The following is a 23,147-nucleotide window of genomic DNA, read 5'->3' as shown; positions in this document are numbered from 1 at the left end:
GAAGCATCAATCATCAGTTTTTTGTTGTGACACCTTAGTTGTTCATTGATTGCTTTCTCATACATGCCTTGACCGTGGGGCTTCAGCAGACTGAGTAACCCTTTGCTCAAGCCAGCGACATTGGGTCCAAACTGGTGAGCTTTGCTCAAACCAGATGAGCCCACGTTCAAGCTGGCGACCTCGGGGTCTCGAACCTGGGTCCTCTGCATCCCAGTCCGACACTCCATCCACTGCGCCACCGCCTGGTCAGGCTAATAGTGTCTCTTAAGGCCAAAAGTAGTTCTTCCTTCAGTATGAATTTACTGAGGGCCCAATAGCAACATAACTTTTAATAAACACTAATTTTTGAGAAAACACAGAAGGGCCTTGTCTCTAAAAGTTATACCATCCCAAGAGAGTCAAAATACAGAGCTCAACATAAACATACATACACGCACACACACACCCCCCTCACAGCTCTTTATACAGAACAGGGTCATTTTGACTGACTAGAATACAGTATTCTAGACTACTAAGGAAATAGAGCAAATCTCTCTTACATTTTCCAATAACAAATTAACCAGCACATTCTGTCACTTTCTTCCTTTGTATTCATGTTCTAATAGCCTTGTGTAAATCCTTATCATCCAGACCTAAACAAAAGCAATGACCTGTCAGTGGACTTAAATTCTTTGTCTACTTTTGTGTCTTCTCTAAACTGTTAACATTCATTTTTTATTGTGTAATTCCTCCAGTAAACTTTTCATTTGTTCATCTTTACAATATCAGATCTAAACTCTCAGGTTCTCCATACACTAGCCCCAAGGAACTTAACGAACTCATTGCCCAAGATAGCCAGTATGTACTTCTCACTATAAGCAGGCAAGATTCCTTGTTCTAAGAACAAATCTACATGCATACCGATCTTGTTAACTTCACTAGATTGTATTCTCTTACCTCTGTAAACCACTCAGACCTTACCAAACCCTAAAGCAGGGGTAGTCAACCTTTTTATACCTACCGCCCACTTTTGTATCTCTGTTAGTAGTAAAATTTTCTAACTGCCCACTGGTTCCACAGTAATGGTGCTTTGTAAAGTAGGGAAGTCACTTTACTTTATAAATTTATAAAGCAGAGTTACAGCAAGTTAAAGCATATAATAATAATTACCAAGTACTTTATGTCAGATTTTCGCTAAGTTTGGCAGAATAAATCTTTATAAAACAACTTACTATAGTTAAATCTATCTTTTTTTTATACTTTGGTTGCTCCGCTACTATCCACCATGAAAGCTGGAATGCCCACAAGTGGGCGGTAAGGACCAGGTTGACTACCACAGCCCTAAACCATCAGCTCAGAATGTACTTTCTCCAGAAAGCCATTCCTACTTTACTCAAGCGGTCAAGTTCCCCTGGCCTCTGGATCACAATACTGATCACCTAGTCAAAAACCTTGGGAATTATTTCCTTATTGTTTAAGATATACCAGTTTCCTTGTCTAATTAGATAATAAATTATGTTATGGGGAGTGGCAGTTCTGATAAGTAGTAGTTTTTATTGGATTAACTTTTCTACAGGTAATAATTACAAATCATGGGAAGAAGGTAAAAATCAATTATTTGAAGACCCTGGTGAGTGACAAATTGGACAAAACACTGAAAGCAAGAATCACACTGGGTGAGATACCTATTTACACACCCTTTTGCCTAAAGCAGGGGTCCCCAAACTATGGCCCACGGGCCGCATGCGGCCCCCGGAGGCCATTTATCCGGCCCCCGCTGCACTTCTGGAAGGGGCACCTCTTTCATTGGTGGTCAGTGAGAGGAGCATAGTTCCCATTGAAATACTGGTCAGTTTGCTGATTTAAATTTACTTGTTCTTTATTTTAAATATTGTATTTGTTCCCGTTTTGTTTTTTTACTTTAAAATAAGATATGTGCAGTGTGCATAGGGATTTGTTCATAGTTTTTTTTATAGTCCAGCCCTCCAACGGTCTGAGGGACAGTGAACTGGCCCCCTGTGTAAAAAGTTTGGGGACCCCTGCTCTAAGGAGTCCAGGGAGACGGGGGAAGCTGGGAGGCTGAAAGAGCTATACTGTGGCAGTGCTCAGCACACGGGTCTTCAAATTTGAGTGCCAACAGACTAGAGGACCTTGGTAAACACCTCAAGCTCATCACTGAACCCAAGAAGGATTCTTCCTTCCCTCCCTCCCTCCTTCTCTCTCTCCCTTCCTTCCTTTGTTCCTTCCTTCTTTTCCTCCCTCACTCCTCCTTCTCTTCCTTCCCTTTTCTTTCTTTTTTTCTTTCCTTCCTTCCTTCCTTCCTTCCTTCCTTCCTTCCTTCCTTCCTTCCTTCCTTCCTTCCTTCCTTCCTTCCTTCCTTCCTTCCTCCTTCCTTCCCTCCCTCCCTCCCCCCTCCCTCCCCCTCCTTTCCTTTCCTTTCCTTTCCTTTCCTTTCCTTTCCTTTCCTTTCCTTTCCTTTCCTTTCCTTTCCTTTCTTTTCCCTCTTTCTTTCTTTTTAAGCAAGAGAGAGAGAGAGAGAGACAGGAAGGGAGAGAGATGAGAAGCATTAACTCCTTGATGCAGCACCTTAGTTATTCATTGATTGCTTTCTCATATGTGCCGTGACCAGGGGGCTCTAGCTGAGCTAGTGATCCCTGGCTCAAGCCAGCAACCTTGGGCTTCAAGCCAGTGACCATGGAGTCATGTCTATGATCCCATGCACAAGCTGGTGAGCCCATGCTTGAGCCGGATGAGCCTGTGCTCAAGCTGGCAACCTTGGGGTTTCAAACCTGGTTCCTCAGTGTCCTGGTTGACACTCTATTCACTGCACCACCACCTGGTCAGGAAAGAAGGGTTATTTCTTAGAGAAAAAGATTTCCCAGGACTGATTCACCCTAGGTATAAGGGCAGAATCAAACTAAACCAACTAATGAAGCAAAAGTCCACTTCCACAAATTCAAAGTAATTCATAAATAACTGAACTGTTTGCTGAAACAAAAAACTAACAGAATCTATGTGCCCTGTAGCATCTTATTTACAATGTCTATTCCACAAACAAAAATGACTAGACATAAAGAAACTGGAAAAAGCAACTTGTACTAAAGACAACGGTCTCTCTCTACAGACGTATTTAAAACAGAGAGTACAAAAATGCTAAAGGAAGTTATTCAGGCTGAAGGGAAAATTATACTTGATGGAAATTTAGATTTACAGGAAGGAAAGAAGAACACTGAAAATTATAAATATGCAAGTAAGTAAAAAGATGCCATTTCTTAAATTTTAAAAAATTCAACCCACTCTTTAAAGCAAAACTCTCTTAAAGCACATAAAGGAGATGTGAACTCCTCAATGAGTATTTATTGTCTTATGAATTAATTGTTTTAATTTAATGTTTTTATTGTGGCAAAAAAAAAAATTTATCATCTTAACCATTTTAAAATGTACAGTTCAGTACTGTATGGTATATTCATATTATTGTAAAACAGATCTCCAAAACTATTTCATCTTTGCGAAATGAAAACTCTATACCCATTAATAACAACTTTCCCCCTCCTTCTCATAAATTAACTTTTATATTTAGGAAGGAATGACAGTTCCAAGGTTTATTACTCTCCCTCCTGTTTCTATTTCATTTCTATCTTACTTCCCCTGTCATGCTGGTCCTATTATACCCCTCAAATTGTGCTCTGGCACTAAGCCCGTTTCCTACAGTCTCTGAAGTTCATTTCCCTGGCACCCTTAAAGGGAAATCAGTGGCATGTGCTTCCTGTCAGGTGAATACATATGCTTTGAACTTTAAAAATTATAAAAAATTTTTGGTCTTTTGATGTTAATGGCATTGGGATTTATAATTATAATTTTTCTTTTTCTGCCCTGTATTTCTATTACTTTTATTTAAAATTTCCTTTATTTTTTCAAATTTTTCTTTCTTTAAAGAACAGAAGCATTATCATTAACTCAGTGAAAATACATGTCAATTCAGTAATTGTACAGAATATATATTATTGTTCCTATTTTATAGATGAGAAAACTGAGCAGAAAGAGGGGAATAACTTAGCAAAAGTCATACAGCTAACAAATGACAGAATAGGAATTTAAAATCAGGTTTTTCAGTTCCAAAAGTTGTATACTCTTCATTCTCATTAAACTGTGGAAAACATTTTTCTTAACCAATACACCCCCATATAACACAACCCATATATGTTCTGACAACCAATGGGACTCACCAAACAATGTTCCTGTGCTGGATCTACATGTACATTTCCTCTGATCAAGGAAATCTGCTGGCTATAATTTCCATGGACAGCAGTCCTATACTTACCCGCTTGTGCAAGCGTTCTGCTTCCTCTTGATATGCAGCAAGTTGCTGTTTCCATTGTTTCACATTGGCAGTAGACTCCAACAGGGCTGCAGTGAGCTTGGCATTATTTCCTTTGAGAGTAGCCAGTTCAGCCTCCCAATGCTTGCTGATTGCTGAACTAAAATAAAAGAAAATTCTATCTATTACACTGAATATTATTACATTGAAAGGACAGCAGTATTCAGTTCTATTATTTGGTTTATAGTCCATGAATGTTTCAAAGACAACCCAAGAAAAATAAGAACATAAATATTTCATTGAAATGATTCTAGTGAAGAAAACTTAGCAAGTGAAGAAATATGAAAAGTGCCAAAATAGTAGGCTCACTGTGGAAAAGTTCTATTCATTTTGACGGATACAGGTTATCTACTGAAGAGTTATACATTCTCTTTTGAGGAATAAACATTATATCCTGAGAAATATCTATAAACAAAGCCTAACAATGTAGTGTACTTTGAAGAGCATTATAGCCTGAAGTATAATTTCTTTCCTTCATATAAAACATGTGAGGATGCTTCAATGTTTCAATAAGCTTTGGGACATGTAATATAGTACTCAAGATTATTGTTGATTTATCTCATTCAGAATTTCAAAATGCTCAAAATACAAACAACTGCTACAATGAATTGATTTCAGGTCCTACGACTGGCCAGACTTAGAAACTAGTATTTAATTTTTGATAGAATTCCAGTGTCACTGATAGAACAAAACTTAAAACAGTCACATTTCCCCATTTAATGTTCTACCTGACAAGTTGGCCAGTTAAGTATTTCAACTAAGACAATTTTCTATTACAAAGACAATTCTATTAGTTGGGAAGACACCTTTCTTGATAATTCCTTTCTTAACTTTATAATGAAGAAAGAATTGCCTCATTTGAAAGAAAAAGGTGGTTTCTCTTTCTCATTACTGAACGGTTTATTCCTATTACTGAAATTCCTTGTCCCATTAACTAACTAACTAGTGATGATAACAGCCTTCTTTAACACAGCACTTTCATTTTTGCTGTCATCTGTATCAAAGAACAAATGTTTTGATGGACTGATACTTTAATTTATTTTAGATAAAAGAAAGCATAGCTTCTATCATCAAGGTTTCCAGAGCTCATCACAAAGAATAAGACACATCAGCATTACAAGATCCTTTCTGTGATATTCTTGCCAAAAATATGTAACTCTTATCCCAATTATGAGAAAACATCCCATAAACCCAAACTGAGAGACATTCTAAAAAATAACTGACTGATGCTCTTCAAAAGTGACAAGAAGAGTTAAGACAGAGAAACAGAATGGAGGAGACTAAGAAGAAATATTTCACTGCAATGTTGGATCCAGCATAGGTTCTAGAACAACAAAAAAGAGACATTGGTGAAAACTGGTGTCTGTCATTTAGTAGTATTGTATCAATGTTAATTTACTCCCTTTGATCATTATATTATGATTATAGAAGATGTTAACATCAAGGGAAGCTGGGTGAGAGGTATACCGGAATTTTCAGTACAGTTTTATAACTTTTATATGACTAAAATTAGTTTAAAACAAAAAGTTAAAAAGTTTCTAAAGTTTACTGAGAAAATAATTAAACAGTTAAGCTATTAATTTAACAAACCATTTCTATCTTTAAAAATAAAGTTCTTTAGGATTCTGATTTTGTGGAATGATTTTTCAGATCAGATTTTCTGAACAACGTGTGCACTGATTCACCTGCTCTAACTGAATTACAGATTTTTAAAGAACCATCTACCAATTTTTCCACTACAGAAATGAGTTTTATTTAAATGGGTCCTTCCTTCAATCTGAAAACAAGTCTTACTGAATTAATTTAAACATGATATATGCAAATATCAAACCCCTTAAAAATTAAAAAGAAAAATTATTTTCAATATTTATTTCTAAAATTTCCTTGTCAAAAGTTTTGCAATTATAAAGTAAGATTATCACATATCTTTATAGCAAGAAAAAGAACAAAGAAAGGAGGCATTTTATATTTTATTTTCCTAAGTTTTATTTTGTAGGCTATAGGGAGCAAAGTCCATTAAGAATTTGAGAACTCAGCCTACTTCATAATTATTTCATTAATTGTTTGTGTGATCTTGGACTATGTCAACCACTTTGATCTTAGTTTCTGCTATGTCAAATAAACAGATTAGTCAAGATCTGCACTGGCCATGTCTGGCCTGTGGTGGCATGGTGGATAGAGCAGCGACCTAGAATGCTGAGATCACCAGTTCAAAGCCCTGGGCTTGCCTGGTCAAGGCACATACACAATCAAGCAATGAACTAGAGTGAGGCAACTATGAGCTGATGCTTCTTGCTTCCCCCACCCTGTAAAATCAATCAATAAAATTAATTAATTAAATAAATAAAATTATCTGCACTATTCAAATGATAGTCACTAACTGCATGTGGTCATTTAAATTTAAATTACTCAAAATTAAATAAAGTTAAAAATTCAACTTCTTAGTCCCATTAAGCATATTTAAGGTACTCAATACCCACTTATGGCTAGTGGCCACCACACTGGACAGCAAAGACACAGAACTTTCCATCGTCACAGAGTTCTCCGGGATAGTGCTCTCCTAGGTGATCTCTACATTTCAGACTGTTCTTCAATTTGATGAGTTACGGGCTGAACTGTATCCTCTCCCACCCCCTGGGCTGATTGTGTCCTCTCCCACCCCCTGCCCCCAAATTAATATATATGTTCAAGTCCTAATCCCCATTACTTTAGAATATGACTAGATTTGAAGATAAGATCTTAAAAGAGGTAATTAAGGTTAATGAGGGTCATTAAGGCGGGCCCTAATCCAATGAAGCGTGCCCCAATAAGAAGAGGCGGCTAGGGTACAGACATGCACAGAGGAAGACTATGAGAGACACCGGGAGAAGATGGCAGTGGCAAGCAAGGAGAGTTCTGAGAAGAAATAAACCTGTCAACATCTTGGTCTAAGACTTCTAGATTCCAAAAGTATAAGAAAATAAACTTCTATTATTTAAATCACCCAGTCCGTAGTATTTGTCAAGGCAGTCTCAGCAACCAAATTAATATATACATACATTTTTTAAAAAGTCCACACTATGTATCTGTGATATTATGATTTATAATAAATATATATTTTGGTCTTTGTCCATGGTTTCTGGCTCACAGCTAGCCAAACACTTAGAGTTTCTTAAGCCATAGAAGCAATGGAAGCATCTTCTGTGGTAATATTTGGTCTTTTGTCCTTAGTTTCTGAACTGATTCAGAGTTATAAAGGTGAAATATTTGTCTTGTTATTCATAACAAACCCCTTTCAACCACAACTGAATTTATGTTAACAACGTGACTTTGAAAAATCCCCAAAAGATGTAGGATTTGGTTGCCAGGGAAACCAACCATGAATAGGTATTTGGAGCTTTTAATGTCACCCCTGGTCACTGGGGAGGGGAGAGGGTCTGGAGGTTAAATCAATCACCAATGATTTAATCAAGCATATCTATGTTATGTAACAATGTCTTCATAAAACCCCGAAAAGATGAGGTTTGGAAAGCTTCCAGGTTAGTGAACCAGAATACATCCATGTAACACTGTGCCGGGCCCCAAACTCCACAGGGGCAGAAGCTCCGGGATTGCTGGATTAGGGGAAAGTATATCACTGTGGAAAAGCCACAGAGCATGGCCAGGATCCTTCTATGATATGGAAAAAAGACTTATGCCACTGAGAGAAGGACCGCAAATCTTGTCATCCCTGCCTCCCATCTTACCAGGCACAGAGGAAGACCTGTTATGACTGGAGGAAAAGTAGGAGAATAAAACTCTATAACCCCAAGGGAGAAACAAAAAACACAGTCCTAATCTCAGACTAGTAGAGGTCTCTAACCTTGGGGTATGGGGCAGAAAACTCTTGAATGAGACCCTCAAACTGTACAAAGCTGAATTTACCTGCTACTGGGAGAGAAATAGAATCACTGAGAGAACCTCCTGTATGAGACCCTGGGATAGAGTCCGCCCAAGATTGAAGGTGAACAAGAAAAACAGAAAACCCTGTCCTATCCTCAAGAGTGTAGAGGCCGACACCCTCTAAGGCAGGGGTCAGGAACCTTTTTGGCTGAGAGAGCCATAAACGCCACATATTTTAAAATGTAATTCCGTGAGAGCCATACAATATGTTTAACACTCAATACAAGTAAATGTGTGCATTTTATGTAAGACCAACACTTTTAGAGTACAATAAGTCTCTGAAATCTTTTTAATAACGTTGTTATGCTGTTGCTAACCAATGATGAATAAAGTACTTCTTACCATTAATGCGACTTCTGGTGCTGCATGGTTATGCTGATGGCTTTGTAGTCTGGTTGATACATGGTGAGGTTAAGCTTCATGCAGGCGTTGAGACTTCCATCCGTTAAATGTGATCGTAGGTTGGTCTTAACGTTCTTTTGATGTGAGAAAGACTGCTCACATGCATACGTAGAGCCAAACATGGTCAGTACAGCAACACTCACATGCTGCAGTGTGTGGTATGTGACGGGAAGCATGTTCCAAGTTTTGACAACCAGCTGGTCTGCGGGTTGAAGTTTTTTCATTTCTCCCCACTTGTGTTTGCTCACCAACTCTGCTTGCTGTCGGGCAAGTTTTTCCAAATCTTTCCCCATCTGTGAATGGCTTTCCGTTTCTCACAATTGCTAAAGCACCAGCAAAGCTAGCCGAATTCCAGTCACCTTGTTGGGTCCGAACATGGAGTTGCTGCTGACTAGCTTGCACTCTGCACAGTAGCTTTCTTCCTGCTGTCCCCCGCTGGATATTTCGATGCAAATGTAGTATGGCGTGTGTCGAAGTGCCGCTTATATTTGACCTTTTCACTGATGCAATTTTATCATTGCATATTAGACATACTGCATAACCTGCTCTCTCCACAAAGGCGAATTGCTCTGTCCATTCCTGCTGAAAAGTACAATACTCCTCATCTTTTTTTCTTTTAGCCATCTTCTTCGTCAAAAGAGTTTCTGCAATTAGGTAGCTGACTACTTGATTAAAAGGAGGGAAGTTTACTTCCTGACCTCACAACAACCCGTGTACATTATGCATTATCCAATAAAAATTTGTTGTTGTCCCAGACGACAGCTGTGATTGGCTCCAGCCACTCGCAACCATGAACATGAGCGGTAGGAAATGAATGGATTGTAATACATGAGAATATTTTATATTTTTAGCGTTATTATTTTTTTTCTTAAAGATTTGTCTGTGAGCCAGATGCAGCCATCAAAAGAGCCACATTTGGCTCGCAAGCCATAGGTTCCTGACCCCTGCTCTAAGGCAAAGGTACATAGAAGAGACCAAAAGCTGAGGGTGGAGCAGAAACAATGAATAAACCCTCTAACAACAAAAGCAAAAGGTAACCCTAACTCTAAGCAAAAGGTAATGCTTTGAAGTGTTAAGGTCTGCAATGTACTTACTCACGGTAACCATATCAATAAGTGAGCCAAAAGACGAGGTTTGGAAAGCTCCTATACTAACGGTCTAGCAAGAGTCAGACTTATTTATTTTCACAATTTTACAGTATTTACCTTTACTGTAAATAGTAAATGCTATTTACCTTTATTTTAACATTCAATAAAAAGTTACAAAATGTACCAAAAAGCAAGAAAAATACCCTACAGTCAGGAGAGAAAGCAATCAATAGTCATATTAATATTATCAAACAAGAAATATAAAATAGTTATGTTGAAGGCCTAAATGGAAAAGGAGAACATATGCATCATCACATGGTGAATTTTAGCCAAAAATGGAAACTGTAAGAGTCAAGTGGAATTGCCAGGGGGAGGGGGGGGGCACACATAACAGTAACAGAGATGAAGAACGCTTATGACAAGCTCCTCAGTTGAATTTGACATGGATGTATGAAAGTCAGTGAATCTGAAATCAGACCAACAGAAATTAGCCAAATAGAAGCACAGAGATAAAAAACAATGAAAAAACAATAACAACAACAACAGGGTATTCAAGACCTGGTGCAGCAATAACAAACTGTCTAACACTTGTGTAATTAGATTCCCAAAAGAAAAAAAGGGCAGAAAAACCACCGGAAGAGCTAATGACTGAAGTTTTTCCAAAAATAATAAAAGACATTAAACCATAGATTCAAAAAGCTCAAAAACATATTACATACAGAGGAATAAAAGTAACAATTACAGGAGGTTTCTCATCACAAATTGAACAATGCAGAAGACAATGAAGTGCTGAAAGAAAAGAATGATGAACCCAGAATTCTACAACAATGAAAATAACCTCTCTAAGTGAAGGTGAAATAAAGGGTTTTTCAGACAAACAAAAGCTGAGAGAACTTATTACCAGAAGACACTATATAAAATATTAAAGCTATTAAGATGAAAGAATATGATACAATAGAGATTTGAATCTCCATAAAGGTATGAAATATCTGGAAATTATTATTTTTTGTCTTATTTTATTTTAATCTTTTTTACTTAATTCATTTTAGAGAGGAGAGAGAGAGAGAAAGGGGGGAGGCGCAGGAAGCATCAACTCCCATATGTGCCCTGACCAGACAAGTTCAGGGGATTTGAACTGGCAACCTCAGCATTCCAGGTCGATGCTTTATCCACTGTGCCACCACAGATCAGGCTGGAAATTATGAAAATAAAGATTAATTATAAGGCCCTGGCCGGTTGGCTCAGTGGAAGAGCATCGGCCTGGCATGTAAAAGTCCCAGGATCATTTCCCAGCCAGGCACACAGGAGGTGCACCTATCTGCTTCTCCATCTTTCCTCCTCTCCTTTCTCTCTCTGTATCTCTCTCTTCCCCTCCCACAGCCAAGGCTCCATTGGAGCAAAGTTGGCCCGGGCGCTTTGAAGAACATATTTAAACAAAGTTGGCCCGGGCGCTATGAAGAACATATTCAAACAAATAATAGATGAGAACTTCCCAAGCCTGTGGAAAGATTTAAACCTCAAATTCAAGATGCAAACAGAACACTGAGTTTTCTTAACCCCAACAAACCTACTCCAAGGCACATCATAATGAAATTGGCACAAACCAACGACAAAGAAAAAATTCTCAAGGCACCCAGGGAAAAGAATACAACATATAAAGGAAGGCCTATTAGATTATCATTTGATTTCTCAGCAAACTCTACAAGCTAGAAGAGAGTGGACCCCAATATTTAAAAGTTCTAAAAGAGAGGAACTTCCAGCCAAGAATACTATACCCATCAAAGCTATCCTTCAAATATGAAGGAGAAATAAAAACATTCACAGATACAGAAAACATGAGGGAATTTATCATCAGAAAACCCCCACTTCAGGAAATACTAAAGGGGGTTTTCCAACCAGATACAAAGAACAAAAAACCACAAGTAAAAGCTCCACCAACAACACAATAAAACCAAATTTAAACTGTGACAACAAAACAAAAAAAGGAGGGGGGAGAGGCTGGAAATTAACAGTAGCAAAGGACAATGGAGTGCAGAAGCACTCATAAAAGGCTCATGGAGGATGGCTCCATGGCCTCTGCCTCAGGCGCTAGAATGGCTATGGTTGCAACGGAGCAACACCCCAGATGGGCAGAGCATCTCCCCCTGGTGGGCATGCCAGGTGGATCCTAGTCAGGCACATGTGGGAGTCTGTTTCTCTGCCTCCCCACTTCTCACTTCAGAAAAATACAGGGAACAAACAGATAAATTATAGACGGTTCAAGATTATAGAGGCAGGGATACCTAAAGGAAAGGAATAGGACATAGACATGGTATAATTACAATTAGTTTGGGGCAGGAAAAAATGGAATGTCTCTGGAGCAGGATAAAAAAAGATCAACTTACAAAATCTTGATATACTGTAACTTGTTTACTTCATATGAATTCCCATTAACCTTTTCTTTCTTTTGTCTGCAGAGCTCCAAGGACTGCTGATTGCACTCAAACAAGAAAATAAATGTTGAAGAGAATTATTTTATCAAATACTGGTATGCATATTGCACAAGAGTACAATCAACTATAACAATATGAGACTCAACTGTTGAGTCTACAGAAGTAGTACTACAGAAGACCAGTTCAATGTTAAGTTTGTTTTTCTACATTTTTTTTATTGATTTAAATGTTATGTTTACATAGTTACAAGTGTACCCCAATATATCTGCCTCCCTCCCCCCTTGTTCTCCTTGATAACCCTTTTGCCCCCTCCCTCCACCACATTCCACCCTTTCCTCCATGATTTACTATCCTACCCTCTATCTCTCTGGACTCTTTGACTCCTTTTCTGCCTCTCTTCCATTCCTCAGTTCACATTGTTCATTGGATTCCTCATGTGTGTTAAGTCATATAATATTTTTCTTTCTCTGCCTGGCTTATTTCACTTAGCATAAGTTGTCGCAAAGGGTAAAATTTCCTTCTTTTTCTACACAGCCGTGTAGTATTCCATTGTGTATATGTACCACTGCTTTTTAATCCACTCGTCCACTGACAGACACTTGGGCTGTTTCCAGATCTTGACTATCGTAAACAATGCTGCCATAAACATGGGGGTGCATTTCTTCTTTTGAATCAGTGATTTGTTATTCTTAGGAAATATTCCTAGAAGTGGGATAGCTGGGTCAAAAGGCAGTTCCACTTTTAATTTTTGAGGAATCTCCATACTGTTTTCCACAGTGGCTGTACCAGTTTGCATTCCCACCAGCAGTGCAGGAGGGTTCCCTTATCTCCACACCCTCGCCAGCACTTATTCTGTGTTGTTCTGTTAATGAGCACCACTCTGACTGGTGTGAGGTGGTATCTCATTGTGATTTTAATTTGCATTTCTCTAGTGTTTAGTGATGTTGAACATTTTTTTCATATGCCCATTGACACATCTCTTTGAAAAAGTGTCTATTGAGTTCTCTTGCCCAATTTTTGATTGGATTTTTTACTTTCCTGGTGCTGAGTTTTACAAGTTCTTTATAAATTTTGGTTATTAACCCCTTATCAGATGTGTTGGTGAATATGTTCTCCCATTGTGTGGGTTGTCTTCTCATTTTATGTTGTTCTATATCTTTGAAGTATGACATTGGTAATTTAATAGGAATTGCATTGAATTTAATATTGCTTTGGGCAGTATAGACATTTTAATGATATTTATTCTTCCTATCCATGAACATGGTATGTGCTTCCATTTGTTTGTATCATCCTTGATACAAAATCAAGGATGTTTTATAGTTTTATAGTTACATATATAGTTTTATAGTTATATAGTTTTATAGTTATCAATGTTTTATAGTTTTCCGAGAACAGGTCTTTAACCTCCTTGCTTAAATTTACTCCTAGGCACTTTATTTTTTTGGTTGTAATAGTGAAGGGGATTGTTTCCTTAATTTCTCTTTCTGACAGTTCATTGTTGGTGTATATAAATGCCACTGATTTCTGAATACTAATTTTATATCCTGCCACCTTGCTGAATTCATTTATCAGTTCCAGTAGCTTTTGACTGAGACTTTAGGGTTTTCTATGTACAGTATCAAGTCATCAGCAAATAATGACTGTTTTACTTCTTTTCCAATTTGGATGCCTTTTATTTCTTCTTCTTGTCTGATTGCTGTAGCTAGGACAGTGGTTGGCAAACCGTGGCTCACGAGCCACACGTGGTTCTTTGGCCCCTTGAGTGTGGCTCTTCTATAAAATACCATGCGCAGGCGCTACCACGATAAGGAATGTACCTACCTATAAAGTTTAAAAAATTTGGCATTCAAAAGAAATTTCAATCATTGTACTGTTGATATTTGGCTCTGTTGACTGAGTTTGCTGACCACTGAGCTAGGACTTCCAGAACTATGTTAAATAGAGTGGTGAAAGGGGGCACCCCTGCCTTGTTCCTGATCTTAAGGGGATTGCTTTTTAATTTTTGCCCATTAACTATGATGTTGGCTGTGAGTTTGTCATAGATGGCCTTTATCATGTTGAGGTATGTTCCCTGTATTCCCACTTGGCTGAGAGTTTTGATCATACATGGGCGCTGGATTTTATCAAATGCTTTTTCTGCATCTATTGATATTATCATGTGATTTTTATCCTTCTTTTGTTTACGTGATGAATCATGTTGATTGATTTGCGAATACTGTACCAGCCTTGCCTCCCAAGAATAAATCCCACTTGATCATGATGTGTGTTTTTTTTCATGTATTGCTGGATCCGATTTGCTAATATTTTCTTGAGAATTTTAGCATGTAAGTTCATCAGGGATACTGGCCTATAGTTTTCTTTCTTTGTAGTGTCTTTACCTGGTTTTGCCATGAGGATTATGTTTGCTTCATAAAAGGAGTTTTGAAAGTTTTCCCTCCTCTTGAATTTTTTGAAACAGCTTGAGAGGGATAGTAGTTCTTTGAATATTTGGTAAAATTTGCCTATGAAGCCATCAGGCCCAGGACTTTTGTTTTTTGGGAGTGTTTTGATAACTGTTTCAATCTCTTTGGGTGTAACCAGTCTGTTTAGGTTTTCTGATTCTTCCAGACTGATTTTTGAATGATTATATTTTTCAAGGAATTTATCCATTTCATTGAGACTGTCCCATTTTGAGGCAAAGAGTTCTTCATAGTATTTTCTTGGAATCCTTTGAATGTCTGCTGTGTCAGTTATAACTTCTCCACTCCCATTTCTAATTTTATTTTTTTGAGCCTTCTCTGTTTTTCTCTTGATGAGTCTGGTTAAAGATTCATCAATTTTGAGAGTGACGCCAGAGAAATGGTGCTGTGAGGAGTGCCCCGATACCTCTCCCCAAAATTTCAACAAGTTCTACATCCAGTGACAGAAAAATCTATCCTTGGAGCGTCTAGAAGTCCCACACACTGAACATGAAGGTATGATCGAACGAAAAATTGACTAAATATATAATGAACCCTGTAGGAAATAAGATGGAGAAAGGAACACTCTGCCTTCCTCACTAACCTGAGCAAGGGCTGCTTTCACTTGGAACTGAGAGAAAGTGGGGGATGGGAGCATGGAGGGAACTGGGCTGCGGCACAGATGTCCAAGTCAAGGAAAGAGTGTGCCCGTGACAACTTAGCCCACACAAGCTAACGCCGGCGCCGGACCCCAGCAAAGGCTGGCGATAGGCGGCCTCCATTAGCCCCAATATCTTCTTCAGTGACCACGGATAGTGTGTGAGAAATTCCTCCTAGCACCCTGGGAGTGGGCCCTGGTGGCTCTGATTGGCATACTCAGGACTGTACATGAAAAAGAGGGACTTGACAGCTTTTAAGACCTCCTGTTCTGCAGGCAGCGACTAGGGCATCTTCCTGCCAGCCAAAACAGGTTACAAAGTGCAAAAGCCTGAGGAGAGTGGTCCCACAGAGAGCTGAGGCATACTGGACACGCCTGGAAACTCATTGAAAGATACCTTGAGAGCAACTGGCTCCCAGCCCTGCCTGATTACACTGGTGGCTCTGACTGACAGAGCCTTACCCAGAGCCCTGTGCTGAGTGGGGATAGAGTGGGAATTTCCCAGCTCTTTGAGCCTCTTACTCTCCAGGCAGAGGCAGTGGGAACCTCATAGCTGGATCATCAGGCTGCTAATTCAGGAAGGAGAGACTAGGAGAGAGGCTCCGGGAAAATGGACTCTCCCATTGTTGGAGCCTGCAAATGCTAACAAGCCCCAACTACCAACGAGACTGAAGCCAAGTATATGTCATCACAATAGCGACACATCAACTGCAAATCTCTACCTAAGTGTGCCAGAGGGGCAGAACCTGGGGTACAGTGCCACCAACCAGGAGGAGGGAGAAGAAAGAAAAAGGAAGAAGATAACCTCTCAAAATCAAGAAAAATCCACAGACTTTATTACTTTTTCCACTTTTGTTTGTTTCCCCCATCTTCTTGTCTTTATTTTTTTTCTTCCACTTTGGTCCTTTTATTCTCTGCTTGTCTTATTCTTTTCTCTTCATCTTGAACTACATTACCCATAGGTGTTACATTTCCCATTTTTTTCTTTTCTACTGCCTTTCTCTCTATGAGGGTTACACTCCAAAATCCTTAACTCTCCTTTCCTTTTTTCTTCTTTTCTTTTTCTCTTTTTTCTCCCTCTCTCTTAGTTTCTTCTTTTCTCCTTTAATTTTCCTCTCATTCGATTCTCACTCACGAACAAATTATTTTATTTGGGACTCAAAGTTTTTCTTTGTGGCATTTTGGGTGCTTTTTACTTTGCTTTTTAACTCATTAGCATTTCCCCCAAACCCGGCTCTCCATTCTATGTAGTTTTTGTTCCACTTAATACAATAGTTTTTTTTTTCTTTTTCTTGTTTCCCTCTTATCCTTTTCATTACATCTTTCAGTCGACCATCCTTTACAAGCAAATCATTTTATTCTTGACCCCAATTTTTTCCTTTTTTGCCTTTTGTGGGTCCTTACCTCCTTTGTTGCCACTTTAGCACTTTTCCCCACCTCAGGCCCTCCATTATAGGTAGTTTTGTTCCATTTACAACAATATAATTCACAGTTTTTCAAGGTATTTTCTCAAAGAGGTAGAGAAAAAAGGAAAAAAAGAAATAATAATTTTTTTTAACTTTATATATTTTTACTCTATATTCTTTATTAATTCTCATTAGTGTTATTGACAAAACCACCCTCAGATGCCATTAAGGAAAAGGAAATCGTATATCATGGATACAAAAGACAGAGATGTAGTATAGATAGATGAGGAAAAAATCTATGAAAAAAATTTAACAGATTGGAAACCTTGGTGTTAAATGACAGAGAATTTAAAATAGAAATCCTAAAAATACTCAGAGATATACAAGAAATCACAGAAAGGCAATTTGGGGAGCTCAAAAAACAACTCAACGAACACAAAGAATATATTACCAAGAAAATTGAAACTATGAAAACAAATGAAACAGAGATAAAAAACCTCAATTCATGAACTGAAAAACGAGGTAACAAGCTTAGCTAATAGAACAGTCCAGATAGAAGGTAGGATTAGTGACATAGAAGACAAGCAACTTGAGGCACAAAAGAGAGAAGAAGAGAGAGACTGAAAAATTTTTAAAAATGAGAAAGCCCTACAGGAATTGTCTGACTCCATCAAAAAGACTAACAAAAATAATAGGTATATCAGAAGAAGAGAGAGAAAATGGAATGGAGAACATATTCAAACAAATAATAGATGAGAACTTCCCAAGCCTGTGGAAAGATTTAAACCTCAAATTCAAGATGCAAACAGAACACTGAGTTTTCTTAACCCCAACAAACCTACTCCAAGGCACATCATAATGAAATTGGCACAAACCAACGACAAAGAAAAAATTCTCAAGGCACCCAGGGAAAAGAAGAATACAACATATAAAGGAAGGCCTATTAGATTATCATTTGATTTCTCAGCAAACTCTACAAGCTAGAAGAGAGTGGACCCCAATATTTAAAAGTTCTAAAAGAGAGGAACTTCCAGCCAAGAATACTATACCCATCAAAGCTATCCTTCAAATATGAAGGAGAAATAAAAACATTCACAGATACAGAAAACATGAGGGAATTTATCATCAGAAAACCCCCACTTCAGGAAATACTAAAGGGGGTTTTCCAACCAGATACAAAGAACAAAAAACCACAAGTAAAAGCTCCACCAACAACACAATAAAACCAAATTTAAACTGTGACAACAAAACAAAAAAAGGAGGGGGGAGAGGCTGGAAATTAACAGTAGCAAAGGACAATGGAGTGCAGAAGCACTCATAAAATAGTGTACTACAATGAACATGGTAGGTATCCTTCTTATTACTTAATGATAACTACCCTTGAAAAAACCACCACAGAAGCACATGACTTAAAAAAAGGTGGTAACAGAGAAAAGAAGTATGGCTTACAACCAAACAAAAAACAAATGATAGAAAAACAGATGAGAAGAATCAAACAACATACAAAACTGACATAAAGCAATTTATAAAATGGCAATAGGAAACCCTCAAGTGTCAATAATTACAATAAATATAAATGGATTAATCTCACCAATAAAAAGACACAGAGTAGCAGAATGGATAAAAAAAGAAAATCCAACTGTATGCTGCCTACAAGAAACATATCTAAGCAACAAATATAAAAACAAATTCAAAGAGAAAGGCTGAAAAACAATACTCCAAGCAAATAACATCCAAAAAAAAGCAGGTGTAGCAATACTCATATCTGATAACGCTGACTACAAGAGAGCAAAAGTAATCAGAGACAAAAATGGTCATTTCATAATGATTAGGGACACTGAATCAAGAAGACAAGAAGACATAACAATTCTTAATATATAGGCACCAAACCAAGGACCACCAAAATATATAAGACAGCTACTGATTTACCTAAAAACATAAACTGACAAAAATACAATCATACTTGGATACCTCAATACACCGCTGACAGCTCTAGATCTTTCATCCAAACAGAAAATCAATAAAGAAATATTGGCCTTAAATGAAACACTAGAGCAGTTGGATATGATAGACATCTACAGGACACCACGGTCCCCCATAAACAATTTCTATTTTATATTAAAAATCTTTTGGGCATTTGTATCCCAATTACAAATTTCAGTTTCATTATACAAAGACGAAGTCATCAGCATTGAGGTGCGCTCGGAGACTCTTGTCATAGTCCCAAGTCTATTCCTCACAAAAAACTAAGGCATGGAGAATCTGTCCGCAATAGCACTCAGCTTCTATATGGTACTGTGTGTGCTCAGGTCATTCAACTGGTTCTATTTAGTATGAATAATGACTATCACTTGAAGGATGTATCTACTGTGACCACTGCATAAGTTGAGTGATGAGTAGATTTTTTTTTTTTGTTCAACTTGAGTCTTTCTTTATACTGGTCTTCCTACACCAGCTGCCCAAACATGATGTTATCCATTCACTTGGGAGCTGCCATCTACTAGTGACGCAATTCTTTGTTGTCCAAATCAGAGTGGCTCACCAGGCACTGTCCAATGACAGTAGAATGCAGTAAATCCTTACGCAGTGTCTGTGTCACTTCTGGCAGAAGAGGCTCACTGCACTTCTATATGACTTTCTTCCAGTCCACAGGCACCATGGTCCCACATAAATTATTGCCGTTTTATCATGAAAATCTTCTGGGTACTACTATCCCTATTAGACATTCAATTCCATCATACAAAGGCACAGTCGTCTGCACTGAGAAGCACTTAGAGGCTCTTCTCATAGTCCCAAGTCTATTCCTCACAATGTATTAACTAAGGCATGGAGAATCTGTCCACACCAGCACTCAGCCTCTATGTGGCACTGTGTGTGCTCAGGCAATCTCACTGGTTCTCTTTTAGTATGACCAAATGCGATCACTCGATGGGCGGATTTACATGGGTTCTTGTTTTAGTAAATAATGTACAGACATGTGCCCCATTTAGAATCAGTTTCTACACACTTAAATCAATCAGGTAAAACACATGCAACCATTTCACATAATGATTGTTTCAAATATAACAATTTTTCCATATTCTTTTACATGAATTCCATCAACTCTTATTTTCCCTGACTATAACCTCTGTCAGATTTTAACGGCTTAGGTTTCACCATTCATGGGAATCCTATGTCATGCCTCAATTGTCCTCTCTGCCAACCCTCTAATTCCTTGAATAGTTCCATTGACAAGCAGTCATCAACCTTTTGAATGTCCCTCAGGTCACTTCAAGGTCACAAGAAAGCATTTTTCACATTCAACAACTGGGAAACTCCTAAGACCAAATACTATTTCTTATACTCACAATCCACCACATGGCTTTCAACCCAGACCCCTTAGGGAATATCTGTCATAAAAATGAAGAGGCACTGACACAAAATTAAGATCCCAGACTGTAACTATCCCAGTCCTCCTCCCAGGACAAGGCCACTCAGGTGTGCAGGCTTCCTTTTCACCTTCTCAGGTGAGAAAAGTAATGATGTCATCAGTTCCTGTTGAGTGTGAGCACACACTCCTGAAAGCATGTAAGCCAGCCCTTCAAGCCTACCTGGCTTCCCCCTGTTGGGGACCTGGTTTATTCAGGCTAAGGGACAATTTTATTCTCTTGCTCTGAATTTCTTTGAAATATTAATGAAACATTGCATTTCTTTCATTGATTAACCCATGTGTTCATTCCTTTATTTATCCATATTTTTAAAAAAGGGAATGTTGTAACTATTTATATACAAGTCATTTACCCTTTGGAAGGAACATCAGGTTTACCACCTGCTGAGCTAGATGCTGGCAGCAATACTAGAGCAGCAAGTGACTCCTCCTCAGTTTACTTCTGCTCACATAGGGTGAGATTACACACATGCGGGATTCAGGAGCTACCTTTCCCACCCAGCAATATGACTAATTCACTGTTAGTCCCATTCTGTCAAACAGGATGAAAGAACCTCCCATCTAATCAGGCCCTCAGGAATAGAGGCATAGAAGTTAAAACCAGTTAGTTTCTTGCTTCAGTTGGACCCGTTTATACTCCATGTGGTCACATTCCCGCTACTGTGATCAGTGCATCAGCAGACTAAAGTAAAAAGTTGAGGTGACATGATGGAGAAACTATAACAGTATCATCCCCACCAGCCATCTTCCTCAGATGCACCAGAGAAACAGAACTACATCAGGGAACACTCCTTTACCCCACCCACATTCCTGTTGACTGTGAGCACACACTCCTGAAAGCATGTAAGCCAGCCCTTCAAGCTGTTCTTTCCCTACTCCTCATTTTAGACAACCAATGTTTCCATTGCCCACTACAATTCTTTATCACACTAGGTCTGACAGCAGGTCTCCATGCTCATTGTTAGATATATAGGTGGTGCTGTGGGAACCTTGGTCTGAATAAATGATGCTCAGCCATTCACAATGGGATGTCCACTTTTTAGGTCTTTGGTAAGTCTTTGAGATTGCCATCCTACATAGAGTTAGTGAATCCCAGGCTAGCCTTGACAGGATCCATTCCTACCCACAGCAATTTTTTTGGCTGCTCTGGGCTATGAGCATCAGTCTCACTGGCTGGCAAGATTCAAGGTCTTCCCAGTAGGTAATCTGCTATATACCCATCTTCAGTCTCTGCTCTTCTACTGGAGAACAAATAAAACCTTTTTATTGAAAATTTGTGCCTCTGGTGATGCTACAGAACTCTCTTCAGTCAGCTCATCAGTGCACTGAGGCAGTGTTCCCACAGCCACTTGTCTCACTGACTCAGGTGGACACTTCATGGAGCACACTGGATTACCAGCTTGTCTGCTCCAACATCCTTTCAAACCTGCAGTAAGGTTCTCATGGCATCAACAGGTCTTACCACTTCAACAGAACCAGAACCCCTGTCACATCTCTTTAGTAGGGCAGCTTTCCATGCACCATGTAGCACAGGGAGCACATACTCAGGACACTGGTCACTGGCCTTTGGTCCATACATGCCACACATAGGGGCTTATTCTACTGTTCAATTTTTCCATCACTGTTACAATAAAAGTCTGAAATTCAGCTCCAATGAGCTGACAATTTATTAATTTATTCAATATGAGCCTTTCTATCTATTGGTCTTTCTACCCCAGCTGCCCAAACATGATTTTGTCCATTCAACTAGGAGCTGTCATCCACCATCTGAAAAATCATTTGTTGGTCAGCCAAGAGTGGTTCACAGGGCACTGTCCAATGTCAGAAGAATCCAGAAACTCCTAATGCAGTTTCTGAGCCACTCCTGGCAGAAGAGGCTCCCTGCCACTCCTATATGCCTTCTTTCACATTCCTAGGCACCATGGCCCCACATTAGCCATTTCCATTTTATAGTGAAAATCTTCTGGGCATTCTAATCCTTATTAGACATTTCAGTTCTCTCATACAAAGATGAGATCAGCACTAAGAGGCACTCAGAGGCTCTTGTCATAGTCCCAAGTATGTTCCTCACAAAGGACTTTGTCACTGAGAATCTGTCCACACCAGCATTCAGCTTCTATATGGCATTATGTGTGCTCAGGCAATCTGACTGGTTTCCTTTTAGAATGATCAAGGACTATCACTTGAAGAGCAGATTTACTGTGACCAATGTATCAAGTAAACTCAAAAAATTGAGGTGGGGGGTGGGGGAGGGGAGGGGCACAAAGAAAATCAGATAGAAGGTGACAGAAGACAATCTGACTTTGGGTGATGGGTATGTAACATAATTGAATGACAAGATAACCTGGAGATGTTTTCTTTGAACATATTTATTGATGTCATCCCATTAACATTAATAAAAACATATTAAAAAAAAAGATTCATCAATTCTGTTTACCTTTTCAAAGAACCAGCTCTTGGTTTCATTGATCTTCTGTATTTTTTTTTCCTCTTTGTCATTTATTTCCACTCTGTTTTTTTTTTTTTTTTTTTTTTGTATTTTTCTGAAGCTGGAAACGGGGAGAGACAGCCAGACAGACTCCCGCATGCGCCCGACCGGGATCCACCCGGCACGCCCACCAGGGGTGAAGCTCTGCCCACCAGGGGGCGACGCTCTGCCCCTCCGGGGCATCGCTCCGCCGCGACCAGAGCCACTCTAGCGCCTGGGGCAGAGGCCAAGGAGCCATCCCCAGCGCCCTGGCCATCCCCACTCCAACGGAGCCTTGGCTGTGGGAGGGGAAGAGAGAGACATAGAGGAAGGAGGGGGGGTGGAGAAGCAAATGGGCGCTTCTCCTATGTGCCCTGGCCAGGAATCGAACCCGGGTCCCCCGCACGCCAGGCCGACGCTCTACCGCTGAGCCAACCGGCCAGGGCCTTCACTCTGATCTTTTTATTTCCTTCTTTCTACTTCCTCTGGGTTTTACTTGCTGTTCTTTTTCTAGTTCTTTTAGGTACAGGGTAAGGTTGTAAATTTGAGCT

The 23,147-nt window shown here is 39.1% G+C and overlaps 1 protein-coding gene across 1 annotated transcript in view; it reads right to left on the bottom strand.

The window, feature by feature from the left end:
• HOMER1 (homer scaffold protein 1) overlaps positions 1-23,147 on the bottom strand; it is a 158,236-nt gene that overhangs the window by 18,022 nt on the left and 117,067 nt on the right. Inside the window, exon 6 of the mRNA XM_066381690.1 lies at positions 4,301-4,457. Within this exon, the coding sequence (XP_066237787.1) occupies positions 4,301-4,457 (157 nt within the window). The remainder of the gene's footprint in view (positions 1-4,300; positions 4,458-23,147) is intronic.

The sequence above is a fragment of the Saccopteryx leptura genome, chromosome 4, assembly GCF_036850995.1.
Source record: "Saccopteryx leptura isolate mSacLep1 chromosome 4, mSacLep1_pri_phased_curated, whole genome shotgun sequence".
Classification (NCBI taxonomy): Eukaryota; Metazoa; Chordata; class Mammalia; order Chiroptera; family Emballonuridae; genus Saccopteryx; species Saccopteryx leptura.
Note: the sequence above shows the minus strand (reverse complement) of the source record. Positions and strands in the feature narration are given on the sequence as shown.